The sequence below is a fragment of the Rhinolophus ferrumequinum genome, chromosome 6, assembly GCF_004115265.2.
Source record: "Rhinolophus ferrumequinum isolate MPI-CBG mRhiFer1 chromosome 6, mRhiFer1_v1.p, whole genome shotgun sequence".
NCBI lineage: Eukaryota > Metazoa > Chordata > Mammalia > Chiroptera > Rhinolophidae > Rhinolophus > Rhinolophus ferrumequinum.
Window position 1 is genome coordinate 50,129,962 of NC_046289.1, and position 20,337 is coordinate 50,150,298.

Consider the following 20,337-nt stretch of genomic DNA (forward strand, 5'->3'; position numbering starts at 1 on the left):
GATATTCTCCAAAGTCATCTTATTTCCTTGAAGTTGTAGAGCAGGGTTGCTGCTCAAAGTATGATCCATACACTTGGGCCTTTCAGAGAACTGTTAGTTACTGGTCTACGGTAAGAACAGTACAGAAATTGAGTTAGCATTTAGAAATCTTGATGACAATTTTACAGGTAATTTGATGACTACAGACTCTAAGGATAAAATGTTTCTAATGTTTCTATCTTACCAAACCATGGTCCATGACTCATTGAAAATTTTATTAAACAATAAATCGATCGCTCCAGCCTACATATAGTTTGAGAAGCACTATTGCAGAGCAAAGTTGTGCACCCTCGAGTTTTACCAAAGTCTGGATTCTTCTGAGGTCTCGTTCCCCAAAATGAGACCTCAGCTATTTTTCCTCCCCTCATTTCATCCATTTTATAATATACAGTTATTGTAGCAATCAATAAAGCCAACATAAATAATATTAAAATCGCTCTTTGAGACGCTGGGAGCGTCAGCACAGATCAAGGAAGCGCCTGCAGCGTCAGAGGCGCCGCCAAGAAGGCGTCAACTGCTCCCGCCAGTCAAGCGGGAATTTCGGGCGGCCGCTCAGGCGCATGCGCAGGCGGCGGTCCGCGACGGCTGGGGGGGGAGGGACTGTCGGGCTTCAAGGAGACGCCACGCCCCCGCCCCCGCCGGCTGCTGCGCCTGTAGGCGGTGGGGATGCAGTCACTTCCTCCCGGGCAGCTGTCTGCATCCGGGTCAGCTGCTCCGCCGCCGCTACCGTTGCAGCTGTGATCGGGATACCGGGCCCGGGTCTCCACTGCCGTCCGAGGGGAGCGGGCTCCGCTCGGCGCTACTACTTTCTGCGACCTGGCCGTCAGCCCCACGTCGCAGGCCTGGAGGGGCGAAGAAGACGAGGGGGCCAAGGCTTCCTCCGGGGTGAGTGCAGCTCGGGAAAACTGGGTACAGCGGGTCTGGGCGGGGAACAGGCCTGGGGGCGGGCGTCTGAGGGTCTCGTGTCCGCGGTCGGCGGGAGAAAGGAAGCCCAGAGGATTATCCTTTGTAGGGGGCGCCATAGAACCTGCCCGGGAGACGCTTCCCGGATCCCCGCCCTGCTTAGGCCCCCGCCCTTGGCTCGGCTCCTGTTTGCATTTACCATCCTTGTCCCCCCCCCCCCCCCCCCGCCTATCCATCCACCCCCTTTTCCGTTTGTGGTGGTTTTGCTTGGAATGGAACCTGCCCGCTTCTCGGCCCCCCCGCACATACCCGGTCTGGGTGCGGTGACTGGGCCACGTTGGTCCCCTGTTATGACCGGCGTCCGTCTTGGTGTAGAACAAAGGAGGTTGGACTTCTGATGTGCCTCGTACCCTCAGAATAAAACACGGAAACGGCTTTTGTAATCAGGGCTTTTATAGATCTCTTACGCGAAAAAGCCGGGTTCCTGCGTTGATTCAGGCACTACCTTTTGCCAAAATAACGGGCAAAAATGATTTGGGTTTCCTGGATGCATCTGATGCCACTGGAGATCTATTAGCCCAGCTCATGTTAAATGAAAACTTTATTTGGGTCTGTTACGTTGCTTTGAAACTTCCCTTGTCTGTCTGTCCCGGGAGTTCTTTGAGGGCATAGCTTTTGTCATGTTCATCTAGGTAGTCATAGCGCCTTCCATATAGGTAGTTGAAGTGTGGGTGCATTTTAGTGGTTTTTCATCCTCATCGTTTTTGATTAGGATCTCTATTTCTCCTAATGCTTAATTTTTTTTAAATTTTTTAAAATTAAACGTGTTCGTTTTGTAAATGAGTACGATTCCTCAAAATTGTAACTGAAGTTACCCAATTTAGTTACCTTACAGACTGTTTTCTTGATGATCTTACACATCTTCTCCTTAGTTGTCATTTTACGTTTTCTCTAAACTATTCTTGGTCTTCATAATCTCTGTTGCAGTCTAATATTGTTGGGCTTAGACAGGAAGTATGACAGGTCCGCTTCTGCAAACATAGAACTTGAACTAGATCACCTGTAGGCATTACAGCTTTGAAGCTAAGTGTAACCAAATCTGGCATTACAGGCTTATTCTGTATAAAGTTGCCAGTGAACTGGAGATACTGTGCTGTGTTAGAAACAGTCTAGGTCTGGGAACCAGGATATAGTGTTATTTGCCTCATATATAAGATAAAATGAGGATAATAACACCAGTGTTTTATACTTCATAAAATTATTGGTTGGTACATCGGAGATGATGAATGTACAAATGGTTAGTAAACATGAAAAGCATCCTTTGGGAAAGCAGTTCTCTTCATTTCATCTGAAGTAATGCTGGTAAAAAGAAGTGAGAAGGAAGGCATTTAAGAAAAGTAGTATATTTAGCCAGATCTAATAAACTAACCGTGGTTGACAGTGGATCAAAAGGTATTTTGTTAAGCTTATGTAAAGCAGAATACTAGTATAATATGACGATATTACAAAATTATAATATTTGTAACTCTGCAACAAAGTGTCAGAGATCAGTTATTAGACTTAAATCATTTTAAAGGTCTCAGAGCATCTCCAGTATGTTCTTACTGTTAATAAATGTACCTTTTATAGGTGGCATAATTATACTTTGCTTTATTTTCACAATTTTGAGAAAAGTCAGCACGATTGTAATTTTTCTTGAATTTTGTCTGAACATTTCTGATAGAGTATCTCATTTCATTTTTTAAATTGAGGTATAATTGACATGCAGCATTTTATTAGTTTCAGCTGTACAACATGATTCGAGATTTGTATATATTATGAAATATGAAATGACATCACCACACATAGTTACAAAAAATTTTTTTCTTGTGATGAAAACTTTTAAGACCTGTATCTTAGCAACGCTGTATGTTAGCAATGTTCAAATATGTAATACAATATTATTAACTATAGTCACCATGCTGTACATTACATCTCCAGGACTTACAATAACTGGAAATTGGTACCTTTTCACCCCCTTCACTCGGTTTGCCCCCCGCCTCTATCATCCACCAATATGTTCTCTGTATCTATGAGCTCAGTTTTGTGGTTTTTTGTAGATTCCATATATAAGTGAGATCATAGAGTATTTGTCTTTCTCTGTCTGACTTACTTCACTTTGTGTGTGTATGTGTGTGTGTGTGTGTCTGTACACACACCACATTTTCTTTAACCATTCATTCACTGATGGACGCTTAGGTGGCTTCCATATCTTGGCTATTGTAAATAATGCTGCAATAAACATGGGGTGCATGTATCTTTTCAAAATAGTGATTTCATTTCCTTTGGATAAATACCCAGAAGTGGAATTACAGGGATCATGTGGTAGTTCTATTTTTAATTTTTTGAGGAACTTTGAAACTGTTTTCCATAGTGGCTGCACCAATTTACATTCCCACCACCAGTGCAGGAAGGTTCCTTTTTCTCCACATCCTCACTAGCATTTGTTATTTCTTGTCCTTTTGATGGCTATTGTAAGGTGACATTGTGTCATTTCATTCTTAAAAACCTACGTAACCTTGCTCTCAAGAAAGCATGTAGAATTTTTTTCCAGGGGTGTTTTGGTGATCTTCATAAATACATAGGATGGCCTAAATTATTTTCCTGTGGTGCTACCCGTGTTGCCAGTCTCATAGAAAAAAGTGAACATAAATATTTAGGATAAGTCCCTTTCACTTAAATGGGGCAGTGAAAGCCTTGCCTGGGCATTTCCTTCTGCCAGTTGTAATTGATTTCAGCATAGATGTGGTTACCTATTCCAGCAGTAGTGTTAAACTACATAGTAAAACTACCATGTGAAATTATAATTCAGACATTTTTAAATATGATCTTAATGTTTAATTTTTGCTTATATTGCTAAGCTGCATGGGGAAAACCCCTTCTTGGTTGAATTTATCACTACACCTGCCTTCTGAAGGTGTGTCAAGAGGAAATCCATTATCTCCTTGATTTTTAACCTCACTGACGTGAGTCTGAATTTTTATCTGTGACCTCCACTTATACCTGACATCAGTAATAACGTGCCACAACTGCCACAAGTCTATTGAGAAATCAGGTTATTCCTGTTGCATTAGGTTATTTTAACAAATAGCATTGCAAAGTATTATTTCCGCATTCTAATTTCCAAAGTCTATGAACAAAAAAATGGGAAACAGCCACAGTTAACTTGTGTCAGCAGTATCCTGATTTCCTTCAAAGTAGTTGTGCTTATATTGCTCCTTTCTTGTTTGTTTCCTGTTCTTACAGTTGCTGATGATAAAGTGTTTCCAAGAACAGTACTCTCTCAATTATTTGAACTGTTTTTATCTACCCAATGTACTTTTCCCCCTAAAGTTCATGACGAAATGGTCAAAAGTGAGTCTCTTTATCTCTCCTCCTAGGTTCCATTTAACTAGCTTATTTATTTATCCCCAAACTAAATATCCATGTTTATATGCTGTGGGGTATTAACATCACATGTCAGTATGATACTAAAATAAAAATTGAATGAATCGGCTGAGAGAGCTGAATGAAGTACTTGGGCTATCTGTGTTTAGAGAGGCTGTTTTCTGCTGATGGACTTGTTCAAGTGGTAAAGCAGCTAAAAGACATGGTTTGTCTTCTAGAATTTCACGATACATATTTTCTCTTGCAAACAAGGAATACTTGTACCAACATAAATTGATACTGCATGTGTGTAGGTTGCCCCAGATATTTTCAGTACACTCTTTGAGGGGTAAAACACAACAGGAAGCCTCTTTATATAGTTTAATAACAAAAATAAGCCTAATAAATTGAGCAAAAGAAAGGCTTGCTATCTAGTGTCATGCCTTACGATTAAATATGTATTCATTTAACTAATATTTACAGGCCTGTTATGTTCCAGGTACTGTGTGCTTGGTTTTGGGAATGTAGTGGTAGCAACTTTCAGTCGCTTATTTTTGAAATAGTAAATATTTTTCTGCATTGGTGGGATCTTTGAAAAAGATACCCAAAACATCCTGAGATTTTTCCCAACCACCAGTAGAAAGGTGGGACAAAATAATGGAAAGCTTTTCTAATTATTGAATTTAGGGAAATATATTCACCTTAGACTGAGTTTCAAAGACTTGAGGAAACATTGAGAAGTATAGTGAGTTAAAATTTGGAAGAGACTAAGGGTATCAGTGTTCAACCTTTAATAATAGAATGCTTCCATCTCACCTGACCATAACTCTAGAGTAGTAAGTATTAAGAATTTGGGCTTTTTTGGCCATAATTTTTTCTTTTGTTTTGTTTTATTTAATTTGGTATTATAAATACAAGAGGTTTTTTTTTTTTTGAAGTTTATTGGAGTGACAATTGTTAGTAAAGTTACATAGATTTCAGGTGTACAATTCTGTATTACATCATCTATAAATCACATTGTGCGTTCACCACTTAGAGTCAGTTCTCCCATCACCATATATTTGATCCCCTTACCCTCATCTACCACCGCCCTCCCCCGTTATCCTCTGGTAACCACTAAACTATTGTCTGTGTCTGTGAGTTTTTGTTTCTCATTTGTTTGTCTTGTTCTTTTGTTGTTTTTGTTTTATATACCACATATCAGTGAAATCATATGGTTCTCTGCTTTTTCTGTCCGACATTTCGCTTAGCATTATAATCTCAAGATCCATCCATGTTGTCACAAATGGTCCTATTTCATCTTTTCTTACCGCCGAATAGTATTCCATTGTGTATATATACCACAACTTCTTTATCCATTCATCTATCGAAGGACATTTTGGTTGTTTCCATGTCTTGGCCACCATAAATAAAGCTGCAGTGAACATTGGAGCACACTTGTCTTTATGGATAAATGTTTTCAGATTTTTTGGGTAGATACCCAGGAGAGGGATTTCTGGGTCATATGGTAATTCTATTCGTAATTTTTTGAGGAAACTCCACACTGCCTTCCACTGGCTGCACCAGTCTGCATTCCCTCCAACAGTGTATGAGGGCTCCTTTTTCTCCACAGCCTCTCCAACACTTATTATTTGTCTTGTTGATGATAGCCATTCTAACCGGGGTGAGGTGATGTCTCATTGTGGTTTTTATTTGCATTTCTCTGATAATTAGTGATGTTGAGCATTTTTCATATGTCTGTTTGCCATTTGTATGTCCTCTTTGGAGAAATGTCTCTTCAGGTCCTCTGTCCATGTTTCAATTGGGTTGTTTGTTTTTTTGTTGTTAAGTTGCATGAGTTCCTTGTATATTTTGGATAGAAGAGGTATTTTATCAACGTAGGTATCCTTTTTTTTGTTTATTTTCCTCTACACAGAGGAAGAGTTGCTGTCAGAGAACAACCTGTGGAGTGATCATTGAAGATGTATGTTAATTGCTTCAAAATACAGGCTATGCATTAGAAACAGAAAATCGAAATAGGTCAAAATTATTGTGTTTTAAGTGTGTTTTTATTAATTCCTCAAAATTACCTAGCTCACTGTTTTCCCAGAGGATTAGAAATGCCTTACTCCTGTATATAAATTAACTGACTTTTCAGAGCAAATATATTGGTGAGGAAAAGACAGCATTTGTCATTTTTCTATGCTAGCAATTGGGTCCTCAAAAATTTAAACCTTTTGATAATGTTTGAAACCTCTGCTTGAGTATATGTAAGAATTCAAACTGGAAAGAGAGCCTCCCAATTTGACAGAGATAGGAATATAGTTCAGCATGTGAAATCTAACACTAGAAAATTTCCAGTTTAATTTTGTTTTTCTAGAACATAATGCTTTTTCTACACAACTTTGTGCATCTGGAAGACTAAGGGGAAGTAAATGTGAATGGCTTGCACCATTTGTTTTATTTGATAAGTATTTTTGAAATTTATTCATACATGGTTTTAAAAGTCCAATGGTTTAGAAAGATTTACTATGAAAAGAATCAATCATTCTCTCCATCCCACCCTTTCTTCTTCCATTGCTGTCAACTACTGTCAACTTTAACATTGTTTTTAATACTTCTAGTAATATCTTCTAGTAATATCTTTCTGTCGCTTAAGAAATACTTTGTTTTTCTGGTTTTTTAAAAAATAGCTTTAGACACCTATTGATTTACTGTAATGTAAGTGAATTATTCATTTACACCGCTTGCTCCCTAAAGTTGTCACAATTTTTGTTGCACTGTTAACCAGTTGATCTTCATGACTTTTCAAATAATGTATTTAAACCTCTATTTCTTATTCCATCAACCAAACCAATTTCTAGGTTCCTCAGTGGGTAAAAAGAACGGATCTTGGCACCCACATCCTTCCTTGGAAAAACTAAAATTTATGACTTAAGTTAAAACATGTAGTTGGATGAACAAAAATATTCACTAAGTTTACTATCTGAAAACTTATGCTGAACTACATGAGAAAAACATGGTATAGATACGAAGCAAATCAAAATGTAGCATAATTCATTTACTGGACAGTTGCTGAATGCCTTTTTTAAGTGGCTCAGGAATTGTGGTATTGAAGCCATAGAAAAGGAAATATAAATGACAGTGTACCACTGGCTCTGCTGAATCCTAAGTACATATGCTGTTTACTAGTGTTCAATTTCTAGAAATAACCTCAATCCAGGACATAAAATTTAATTATGGATCTAGAGTAGAGACCATATTTATTCCTTCCCCCCACCAGTTGTTTTTACATAATTCACAATACCTAGTGAATTTTAAATCACAACCTGGGGCACACATGCATAGATGCAACTAAAAACAAATATGAATATATATACTGTTTCCTAACTTTTGTTTTAAGTGGTAATTGTGACTCAGTATAATTGAATTCATGACCGGATGATTGAGCTTTAGCTCAGTGGGTGATAAGGTGGAGGTGTAAGATTATAGATAAAAAGTAAAAGCGGAAAATAAGTTGTAAATTTTTCCTCTGCTATGCAAGAGAATGGGTTCTTGCCATCTGCGGCGGCATGGAGGGTATTGTGCTGAGTGGCATGTGTCAGAGAAAGACAAATGCAATGTGATTTCACTTATATGTGGAATCGAGACAACAAAATAAACAAAACAGAAACAAACTCGTAGATACAAAGAACATTTTGATGGTTGCCAGGTGGGGTGAGCGAAAAGGGAAGGTATTAAGAAGTATGTGTTGGTTGTTAAACAGTCATTGGGGATGTAGGATATACCATAAGGACTATAGTCAATATTGCGATAACTGTATGGTGTCAGATGGGTACTAGATTTATCGGGGTGATAGATGAGCGGGGGGTGGGAGGTAGGGTGAACAAGACAGGGATAAAGAAGCACAAATTAGTAGTTACAAAATAGTCATGGGAATGTAAAATGAAGCATAGGAAATACAGTCAGTGATACGGTAATGACTGTATAGTGCTAGGTGGGTACTAGACTAGTCAGGGGGATCACTTCTTAAATTATATATGTAAATGTCTAACCACCATACTATGTAATGCACCGAAATTAATATAAAATAATACTGAATGTCAGCTGTAAACGAAAAATTTTAAAGGGGGAAGGAAGGTGAAGGGGAATAAGAGGTTTAAATTTCCAGGTATAAAACAAGTAAGTGACGGGAATGTAATGTACAGCATAAGGAATATAGTCAATAATATTGTGGTAGTGTGATACGGTGTCAGGTGGTTGCTGGAATTAGCATGGTGATTGCTTCTAATTATATAAATGTTGAATAACTGGTGTACACCTGACTAATATAATATTGTATGTTAGCTATATTTTAATAAAAATCTTTTTTTAAAAAAAAACTTTTTTTTTTCTTTTCACAGGACATTGGCTCTCTGGATTATCAGGAGTTGGGAGTTGACATTGAGTCCAAGCTGAGGATGGAAGGTGTGGAACTTAAAGAAGAATGGCAAGATGAAGATTTTCCAATGTGAGCAGTACTTTGAAATGAAAACAGATTTAGAACAAAACTTTAGTATTTCTTTATTGCAATGTCACCTATTAAATGAATATTGGGCTTAATTTTCTGCTTTTAAGAAAAAGCATATTAAATAAATAAGCAAGGATTTCCTAGATCATCTAGCCAGCTACCTTGACTCATTTTCATTTGTATTTGAAGTTGTACTGGCACCAGGTGATAGAAAAGAGCTATCTATTTTCTATTTTCTTAATAGAAAAGAGCAAAGGCAGATCTTGTTGTTTTCCTTTCCAATTTTATTGAGAAATAATTGGCATGTATCACTAAGTTTAAGGCATACAGCATGATGGTTTGCAGATCTTATATTTAAATGATGCTTCCATCCCATCATGATCAGAAAATCATCCAGCGCACAGTAAAGTCTCTTAGTAGTTGGAATATGGACAGCTGGTGGAGTACTGAGTCACTGCGTAATACATGATGGTAATAGTAATATAGAAATGTGAAACTCAAAAGAATTGTAGCCGTCCTTACCATGTTACCATTGTGAGTAACAATTTAGCTTTATCGTACATTGTATCATATATTACATTAAATTCATGCATTTGAATACTTGGTTTGTAGGTTTATAATTTTTTGTTTCATAGTTATATTTAAGAGCAGTGACAAGAATTTATATCTGCTTTTATGTGTTACTTATATAAATATGTAAGTCAACTCTGACACTCTGAAAACTTTCTTTAAAAGTGGTTTGTAAAGTACTGAAGCTTAAACACTTTTATTCAGTTTTCTGCATAATTGTTTCTATAAGCTCTTTTTAATAGAGCTTTGAACTTCAAAATAAATTTTTCTTTTTAGTTTCTTAGTTAAAAAGTATGTCTGTGTCTTCTAGACCTTTACCAGAAGATGACAGCATTGAAGCAGATATGTTAGCTGTAACTGGACCAGAGAGCCAGCCTGGTAAGAACGTGACGCTTTTAGTTTCAGAAAAATGATAGACTTTAATTGTGCTATTTTTTTAACAGACTTCTTTGTCAAAAATATAGTCAGTGTTTGTTCCATTATAGGGAGCCAAAGGATAATAAGTTCAGTGTTGAGGAAAGCATTTTTGGAATGCTTTGGAAATTTTTGGAAATTTATCTTTCCAAATACATATCCTAGTTTTTTGAAAATGTCTACACTTAAAGAGAGGAGATCATTTTTACTATTAAGAGGTGACTATGAGGTCTGCCTCTGTTGTTTTAAAAAGATATCCTTGCTGGGATATATCATCTTGCCATGACGTAGTGATCAAAATCCATAGTTGTAAGTTAGTGCTTTGGAATTGTGTTTAATTAATGTTATTTTTTTCCTAAGGATGAAGTGGACATTTAAGCATTCCTTCTAATATATCTTTCGCTTTGTTTACCCATTCGAGACTCACTAGAAGTTAATGGGAATAAAGTAAGAAAGAAACTAATGGCTCCAGACATTAGCCTGACCCTGGATCCTAGCGATGGCTCTGTGTTGTCAGATGATTTGGACGAAAGTGGGGAGATTGACTTAGATGGCTTAGACACACCATCAGAGAACAGTAACGAATTTGAGTGGGAAGGTAATTGTTTCATTCTTTTATTTGACCTTTTATTAATGAATGTCTTTATATACACACGTTTTTATAATGGCATTCTTATATTAGGATAATTGGGAAAACTTAAAACTTGATCATGAAACCAACTAAAATCAATGATTAAAAGATTTTGTTGAAATATGATGTTATTCTTTGTAAAGTTGATACACTTTTTACTGTGACATGAAATTCTGCTAACACCGAATATTCTCATGGATTTCAAACTGTTTATAGTAGATTACACAAGTGGCTTTATTTTATTTTTTTTGTTAATTGCCCAGTGCTGTAAAGTTGTTTTTTCAAGGTTGCTCCCAAAATACTGCTTGATAATTATGGCATATTCTTATATTCAGTTGATCAGCTAAGAAAAAAGCTTTGAAGGGACATCATTTAGGGAATGTGCTAAAAGTAGTTAAGGGTTTGCAGAGAGGTGGTTCTGAAGGGAGTTTTTTGAGGGTGAAGTTTTAAAAGGGGTTTACCTGATAGGGCTGCACTTTGTAAAGAACCACCTTGAATTAAAGTATACTCTTAGCCCCCAAACCTTATATTCCTTATCCTTTGTTATTTGGCATTCAAGGGAATTGTTATGTGTTTTGCTTTGCATGCTTTCTATAATTAGATAATTGTTGTCCACAATATCTTTGTATAGTTGTTAATTTATGTGTATATATATATTCCATCTTTAAAATGATTTTGACTTCAAAGCAGTGTTTAGCACTAAGTATCTTACCTGCAGCAAAAAGTAAGATCCTTGATATGCTTGCTGTATCTTTTGTTCCTTTTTTCTTACCTGTTTTACTGGTTCAAAAAGCAGTCCAGTAATAAGCAATATTTTCTAAAGATACTGAAATAGTTTTCTGCCTGTGTGTTTTGTCTCTTCTTTCTTTAATGCTGCTGTAGTCATTTCCTGGAAGGATATTTTCCGTTAACAGCTTTATCTTGGAAACAAACAACTAACATGCAGTAGGTTCCCCTCCCCCCATCTTTTGGTAAGGACTGTGATACTAAAATTTTGAAAATCATTACATCATTAACAATCAGCTAAAATGCAATTTTGAAATATAAATTACACTTAATCATTGGTGCTTATGCTTTGGCTAATGTCAATTTAAAATATACTTTTGCATGTATACTTCAGAATATTATCAATAAATTTCTGCTTTATAAAACTGATCAACTGAGAAATAACCATTGGCTAGTTAACCACTTTCTATCTGGTATAATGTTTGGGGAATAATTTATGTGCTCAACAACAGAAAAGAGTTTGTTCCCAGATTATTAAGTAATTATAGTGTTGATAGCTGTCAAAGACAATGTTGTAATAAACAGTCTGGAAAGGCATTGTAGGGCCAATATACCAAGATTTTGATGGCTGTATGAATTGCCTTTTCTGAACTTGTGGATATACGTTGCACTGTAATTAGGTGCTTTCTGAATTCGGCAATACAAAAAAGTTAAAAGAACCAGGATTTCTAAAAGCATAAAATCGCCTCATATCAAGAGGAAGTCTTTTCCTCTATTATGGAAGAAATACTTAAAATTCCACAGAGGGTATCATGAAAAATTCTCTGAACATTCTAATTAGATAGTAAAGTGGTTAACATGTAATTTGATTTTTATGGTATAAATAACAATTTGGGATTCAAAAACCTTTTATTTTGACAGATGATCTTCCAAAACCCAAAACTACTGAAGTTATTAGGAAAGGTTCAATTACCGAATACACAGCAGCAGAGGAAAAAGAAGATGGACGACGCTGGCGTATGTTCAGAATTGGAGAACAGGACCACAGGGTTGATATGAAGGCAATTGAACCCTATAAAAAGGTTATCAGCCATGGAGGTAAGAGTTACCAAAGGGTGTTCAGATTTCCGAATGCAATATCAGAAACCTAAATGCTTAAAGAAACTCTCCCTTGATATTATACAATTTCAAAGCATAATAAACATTCATCATGTCATTTTAAAAATATATCAGGTTTGAAGTAAAAGGATGAAACCAACATTTAAAAATGGTTAATACATGCATGTAGTAAGTTCAAAAGGTATAAGTGTACAGTGAAAACTGCCTCTTTCCCACACCATCCCTAGAACCCTCCCCAAACTGGAACTTTACTTTCTCGCCTTTTTATCCATTTATAATTTATATACAGTGAAATACTCTAGTCCTTTTTTTTGTAGCATTTGTAAATTTTTTTCTAGCTTCATTAAGATATAATTGACATATACGATTGTATTATAAGTTTAAAATGTACAGCATATTGATATGATACACATACATATTGCAAAGTGATCACCACCAGAGCCTTAGCTAACACCTGCGTCAGGTCACATAATTATCATTTTTTGTGGTAAGAACATTTAAAAATCTACTCTCTTGACAACTTTCAAGTACATAATACAGCATTATTAACTATAGTCACCATGCTATACATTAGATCCCCAGAACTTACTCATCTTTTAACGACATTTGTACTCACTGACCAATAGCTCCCCTTCCCTCCACCCCTAGTAACCACTATTCTTGTTTCTATTTCTCTTTTTAGATTCCATATGTAAGTGATATCATACAGTATTTGTCTTCTGACTGACCTATTTCACTTACAAATGCTTTAATCATAAGTGTACAATAGAGTGAGTTTTATCATATCGCCATATATACCCATATATCCTACACCCCTAGACATAGAGAATATTGTCATTGTCCCAGAAAATTATCTAATACTCCCTCCCAAGGAGTACCTCCTCTCTAGTAACCACTATGCCAATGTCTACCCCATGATTAGTTTTGCCTGTTCTAGAATTTCATGTGCCTGGAATCATAATGCACTCTTTGGCCTACTTTTGCACAGCATAATGTTTTTGAGATTCATCCATATCGTTGCATGCACCTGTAGTTCATTCCTTTGCATTGCTGAGTGCTGTTCTATTGCATTGGTAAACCACAGTTTGTCCATTCTTCTTTTGATGGACATGTTAGTTTACAGTTTGAGCAATTATGATTAAGACTGCCACGAACATTCTTGTAGTCTTTTGTGGATATAAGTAAAACCTGGCTTTTTAAACTATGACTCTTAATTTACTTTAAAATACTGAACAAATCATTCATCTTTACCACAAAGTAGAAAACTAGTTCATTCCACATTTTTATGGAGCACCTACTTTGCATATTTGTGAGATATACAAAAACATAAGGCTCTGTCCCTTCCCTTAAGACAGTTACAAGTCAAATAGGTAAAGCTATGAAGTATAGTTATAACTTCTATCAGTCTGGCTGTGCTGTATATAGAAGTTTACCTAGGCACTATGTAAATAGAGCCAGAATGTTAGTGGTAGTCAAACTACAACTCACTCTGTAGAGCATGTCATGTTACCTGAAATCCTAATGCCGGACGGGGCCACACAGATCAAGCAGATTGGTTTTTTCATGTAGAGTCATTTCCATTTCATTTACTCTTTACCAAATGTATTCCCCATCTTATTTCCATAGACTTCATTCATCTGAAAGCAAATCACTTGAATATTTGCAGTTATATTATTCTGCCTAATTTAATCAGATGGGAAAAAACCAGGATAATCTGGATCAGGAAGTCCACAGACGCATTAATTCAGCTAGTTCATAGGAAGCAAGTTGTGAGACCTACCTCATGGTTTAAACATTATTATTTTTCAGAAATAATACTTTATTCTTATGGGAAAATAATTAGGGCTATTTTATCCTATTGAATAATCAATATGTTTTGTGACTAAGGGATTAAGAAAGGTGAAGATTCTAACCTTTGAAATGTTCAAACCTTTTCAGTGCATGTTTGTAAACAGCAGAAATGAAAGTTAAAGCAAAAATATTTGTTACTGGATACAGCTTAATATCTAGAGATTATAATTGAAACAGCACATTTTAGCAGTTTTCCTTCATTTATAGTTATGTCAGAGATGGGATCTTTTCTTAGGTATTAATACCCTAAAATCTGTAAAATGCTAGGCATCGTCGAATGTAAAACAATTTTTTAAAAGCACCCACTTAAACCATAAGCTGCATAAGAATGTTTTATTGCAGATACTATTGTGTTGTGTCTGCTTGGATTATATCACTGTATTTGTCTACTTGGTAAAAGAAGTCTGGCTTTCTGATTATGCTGGTTTGAGTTTCTAGTTTTTATGCCCACCCTTTCCTCTTAAAATTTTATTGTTTTTGAGAAAAGGGAATTTAAAGATCTGAAAAATAAAAGAATAATAATAATACTTTTTGATCCAATAATACTAATAATACTTTTTGATCCAGAAATGTGTGGAAGATAGTAGACCCACTATATTCTATCAACCATATAGATATCCTCTGAAAAATCTTCACAGTAAAATCATACTGGTGATTTTATCTTTGGTTTCCTTTTCAGGATATTATGGGGATGGATTAAATGCCATTGTTGTGTTTGCTGTCTGTTTTATGCCTGAAAGTGGTCAACCTAACTATAGATACTTGATGGACAATCTCTTTAAGTAAGTATAGCTTCACAAAAATGTTTGGACGTAATTCTGAGTTAATGGGATGTCCAATTTGAGGAAGTGAACTTTAGCTGGGTAAAAATTATAAATATCCCAGTTCTGGTTCTTTAAGTATTTATTATTTGGCATTATGAAACTATTCGTTTTCCAACTAGACAGAAGAAATTGTTATTTTCAAACTGGAATAAGCATTTCACATATCTGTTTCAACTTCTTTTACATATGAGGACACATTGATTATAAAGAAGTGATTTTCATCTCAAAATTACATGGCTAAATTACATTTACCCCCAAGAAGCCAAATGTAACTAAACTGAATCAGTTCTGTTTTATTTCTACAGTCATTCTATTTCTCAAGTTAGTGGAGTTTTTTTAAAAACTTTGTTGTGGCAAATTTCAGACATATACAAAGGTAGAGAGAAGTATGTTGAATGTTTGTGTACCAGTGATCCACTTCCGCAATTATCAATTTACACTTCATTCCCACAATTTATACCATGCTTCCCTGAAAATAAGACCTAACTGGAAAATAAGCCCTAGCGTGATTTTTCAGGATGCTCGTGATATAAAATAAGCCCTACCGTATTTCCCCTAAAATAATACCAGGTCTTATGTTGATTTTTGTTCCAAAAGACGCATTAGGGCTTATTTTATATTACGAGCATCCTGAAAAATCATGCTAGCACTCATTTTCCAGTTAGATCTTATTTTTAGGGAAACACGGTACTGCCACCACTGTATAATTTTGAAGCACATGTTAGACATCATGTCATTTCATCTATAAACATTTCAATGTGTATTTCTCAAAGATAAGAACTCTTAATAAATACAATTTTAAAAATAAATAAAACAACTCTTTAAATAATCATACCAATTAATGCAATTTAAATTTTAATTGTTTTTGCTGTTGTTGAAGGGGAGGGAAGGGAACTATATAATTTGGATAATCTAGTTTGATTCTGCAAAGCTATATCTAAGTCTTTAGTTTGTTTTTGCAGGTATGTTATTGGCACTTTGGAGCTGTTAGTAGCAGAAAACTACATGATAGTTTATTTAAATGGTGCAACAACTCGAAGAAAAATGCCCAGTCTGGGATGGCTCAGGAAATGCTACCAGCAAATTGATAGAAGGTACTGTAAATACCAGTTGAAAGCTAGTTTGAATAATTTTTATAATGGCCTTTTTAGATTAAATTTTATTTTCTGTTGCCACTTACAGGTACCATGTGTCCACTTCCTAAATTACATTAATTTCATAGCAAGTTTCTGTTTCCTTGAGAGAGTATTTTAGTGTTATGAAAGAAATCAATTTTGATCTGTTTTGTAAAGAATAACTTTAATTCCTTAAAACAGACTTACAGAATAGCTCTTTATTTCTCCTTATTTATATGACAGTGAACATTTTCCTGTAATTTACATTTTGGGAAAAGATGGAGAACTTAATACATTTTTTATTTTATTACATACTGAGTTTTGCCTAATTTATAGTGTTAGTGTATTTTATGTTAAAGTGCTTGTTTAGCTATCATCTTTCTTTGGACTGAGCTCTGGAAGTATTTCCCTGGGAGTTAGTCATCCATGCTTATGAAAGGAACTTGGATCCTCCAGTTGGTTTCATTTGACCATAGTTAATTCGAATTACTTTAATCAACTCAGACCATTAATAGGTTTCTCTTCATACCTAATTATGATGTTGGCTAGTTCTTGTGATTTAAAAGAAATCCTTAATGATGACTTATTTAAGTATGAAATATGTGTGATATAACAGTTACCTAGAATAATGTCTCTAATTTTTAATAAAAATGTTAGACTTCTTTATTGCTTGTTGCCTTACTGATCTCCACTCCCATCTTTACGCCTGCACAGTGCCTTTCATGGTGTGGAAATTAGTACTAGTTTCCCCTACTCCTGTGAAAATGAAAGCAGTTTTCTTCTGTGTTCGGTATTGACCTCTACCACTGGTTGACAGAATCCAGAAGACAAGTGGATGTATGCTAGGAGACATTTATCAACAGGCTATGCGTAAATTCAGCCAGATGAAGTAAAGGTTATCTCATAGCAATAGGAGGGACCATCAGAATTCAAGAATATATTTTCTTGTCTTTGAAGGACTATAACATCTAAATGAGAACTTTTGGATGAGGAGTTTTCAATGAATGTATATACTTCTACATATTTACTGATATCTTAACTTCTAGCATTAGAATTTGTAGAGCTTTTTAAATTGTCTTTTTTTTTTTTTTTTTTTTTTAATTCCAGGTTACGGAAAAACCTAAAATCTCTAATCATCGTACATCCCTCTTGGTTTATCAGAACACTTCTGGCTGTTACAAGACCGTTTATTAGGTAATTTTCTGAAAGCCATTGACTTAAAAAAAAGCAAAAATGCAAACTCCTTGTATGAATTTCTTGTCAGTTCTATTGGTCAGAAATATTGAGGTAATTATTTTTATTTTCTTCCTTAGCTCAAAATTCAGCCAAAAAATTAGATACGTCTTTAATTTGGCAGAACTAGCGGAACTTGTCCCCATGGAATATGTTGGCATACCAGAATGCATAAAACAGTATGTTTTGTTTTATTTCTTTAATTGTGTTGGATTTTTATATGTTGATGTACAAGAGGTAAATATTTTTCAATACTCATTTTTTCTCATTTTATATAAGTGTTTTGTAACTTTTGTTTTTATGACAAAGAAAAAGGGGAAGAAGCCGTTTTCCAACACCTTCCCCATAAGTCGCCGTTTTCTTAAGGACATCAGTTGAAGTAGTAGGAAAAATTATTTTTGCATGTGATTTATTTATATTTGTAGAGACTGGTTACAATCTAAGAGATGATATCCTGTTTGGTCAATACTAAAGAACATTCTCCAACATATATATGCTGCTCTCCTAATTTGAATAAGCTCATCATGACATGGAATAATCATATTACTAGAGAAATAAAATATTTATTTATATCAGCATAACTAATACTTTCCAGTGGCTGGAATTTATTCTGTTTACCAAATTCACTTACTTCTATCTAACTTAAGAGGACTTGGTAAAGGCTGTTAACATAAATACTTGAGTATCACAGTGCTGTAAAGTAGAAAAAAGTTTCTTTGTTCTCTTAATCTGAGATTTTAATCTGTTTAATGTGTCAAAGCCAGATTTCTTAAGTCAGTTTTGACTTTCTACGTTAGTATTTTAAATATTTTTGGTTTTGCTTGCAAACTTACATAATTTTATTTTTAATGCCTGTTTTTGAGTTTTTATTCCTCTTCATAACATGTATATTTACTGAAATAACTCTTCCCTACCAAGGTATGAAGAAGAAAAGTTAAAAAAGAAACAAAAAAGGTATATGCACACCTTGACTGGGTTGCATCTAGACTAGTCCATTTGCATTGCACAGACTAACTCTACTTTATTGGTTGGTTAGCTTGTGAACAAAGATAATTGTATTTGTAAATATAAATGTACCGCAGAATCCAAATACAGAGTGAATGCAAAATTCCTGGTGCTGAATATGGCTTGGATTCACTCTGTTTTAACACCATATATAATGCCAATTAGGAATTAAAGGCTACAGCCCATCTTCCTTTTTGGTATAAATACTGATGATAAAACCAGAGAAATTACAAAGAATACTATTTGAAAAACTAATTACTTTTAAGACTCTCTGTTTCACTATATTTTTTAAATCTGTAACTTGTCCTTTTGAAATATATGTGTGCTTTTTAAAGAAATATTTATTTCCCTGGGGTTGATTATATTTACAATGCACATGTTCTTTGGCTAACCAACATTGATTTCCTTGTACGCTTAAATGGCCTGCTAACCAGTCAAATTCTACATGTGATAAAATTCCTAAAAGTTCAATGTACCATTTAATAGTTAAACACTCTGCTTTCCATCATAAATTTAATTTCGACTATTTCTTCTTTGAGCATAATGAACTATTATCTATTAATACCTTGGCATAGAAGATGAAAGGCAAGGGTATAAAACAGTTAACATTTTATATAGTAATTTTAAAAAGTGTAGGATTTGGATCTAACTTGTTAATGGACTTCAAAATATTGACAATTGGCAGTACAGTTTAATGCATCTTTCTTAAGGCAGTGAAAAATTCATATTGTAGTTATCATTTTGACCATTCTGAGGAACCAATTGTAAGGAACTGGAACTGGAACATTCTTAACTTTGGACATATTTTGGCTCAGTTGATGAACAAGAATTCAGTTAACTATGTGATAGAATCATAGCTTTACATTTCTTTGACACTTTTCAGTTTAACAAAACATTTTAAAATAGAGAGATGGACAGTGATTTTTAGATCTTGCTAATTTCTCATTCCTTTCTAGGCATTGGTGTGCATTTGCCAGACAAGTGGCTAAAATTAAAAATATAATCTGTAATTGTAGAATATCTTGAAGCCAGCTTCTTCATGGATTTCAAAATGAATTGCCTTTATTGATGAAATCTGCTATATTGTGCCTTTTTACAACATTCTTATTATTTAATTACCTGTTAAATAATTCAGTAATTAAATAATTTAGTGGAACTATAAACTTTTTTTAATGTATTGTTTAAAACCTACCACTACTATTTTATCTTATTATTTTTTTCTTTTTTTTACTTTTGTTTAACCTTAAATGGAATCATTACATGTATCTTTCAGGTACTTCTTAATTTTTGTACAAAATTTCTTTAGCCTTAAAAAAAAATCCTTGTCAGTTTGAAAATAGCATGCGAGTTTTAAAAACAGAGGGGCATGTTTTTAAAACCAAATGTTAACAGGCTGGAAGTAGGGGAGCTTACTTACTTAAGATGAAATCTCTATGATGAATAGTGGTGATAAAGAGGACACAAAACTGAGTGTTGAAGTACAGTCATGTGTAGCCTAACGACAGGGTTCTGTTCTGAGAAATGTGTCACGAGGCAATTTCTTCATTGTGCGAACATCTTAGAGTGCACATTGTAAACCTAGATGGGATAGCCTACTACACACCTAAACTACATGGTACAGCCTATTACTACTAGGCTACATACCTGTACGGTATGTAAACCTGTACGTGCTGTAATTGTACTGAATATTAACTATACTATTAAGCAGTTGTAACACAATGGGAAATGTTTATCTAAACATGGAAAAGGTACAGTAAAAATACAGCACAAAAGATGAAAAATAGTCCACCTGTCTAGGGCTCTTCCCATGACTGGAGCCCGCATGACGGGAAGTTGCTCTGAGTGAGTCGGTGAGTGAGTGCTGAGTGAGCGTGAAGGCCTAGGAACCTGATGCACTGTATTGTGTTGCGCTATGACATTACAGCGTCACTAGGCAATGGGAATTTTCAGCTCCGTTATAATCTTACCGGACCATTGCAGTATATGCAGTCCGTCATTGATTGAAACGTCGTT

General features: G+C 35.1%; 1 protein-coding gene across 4 annotated transcripts in view; it reads left to right on the forward strand.

Moving 5' to 3' along the window:
* The first annotated feature begins 649 nt into the window (after positions 1–649).
* The window catches only part of BNIP2 (BCL2 interacting protein 2), a 37,301-nt gene continuing 17,613 nt past the window's right edge, over positions 650–20,337 (forward strand). The window contains exons 1-10 of one of the 4 annotated variants that reach the window (XM_033107549.1): positions 650–924; positions 8,730–8,836; positions 9,717–9,784; positions 10,242–10,418; positions 12,099–12,275; positions 14,827–14,929; positions 15,934–16,065; positions 17,194–17,280; positions 17,400–17,498; positions 18,238–18,273. In XM_033107549.1, the coding sequence (XP_032963440.1) occupies positions 8,787–8,836; positions 9,717–9,784; positions 10,242–10,418; positions 12,099–12,275; positions 14,827–14,929; positions 15,934–16,065; positions 17,194–17,280; positions 17,400–17,498; positions 18,238–18,273 (929 nt within the window). In that variant the 5' untranslated portion in view covers positions 650–924; positions 8,730–8,786. The remainder of the gene's footprint in view (positions 925–8,729; positions 8,837–9,716; positions 9,785–10,241; positions 10,419–12,098; positions 12,276–14,826; positions 14,930–15,933; positions 16,066–17,193; positions 17,281–17,399; positions 17,499–18,237; positions 18,274–20,337) is intronic. The other 3 variants (XM_033107550.1, XM_033107551.1, XM_033107552.1) reach the window with 3 other exon arrangements.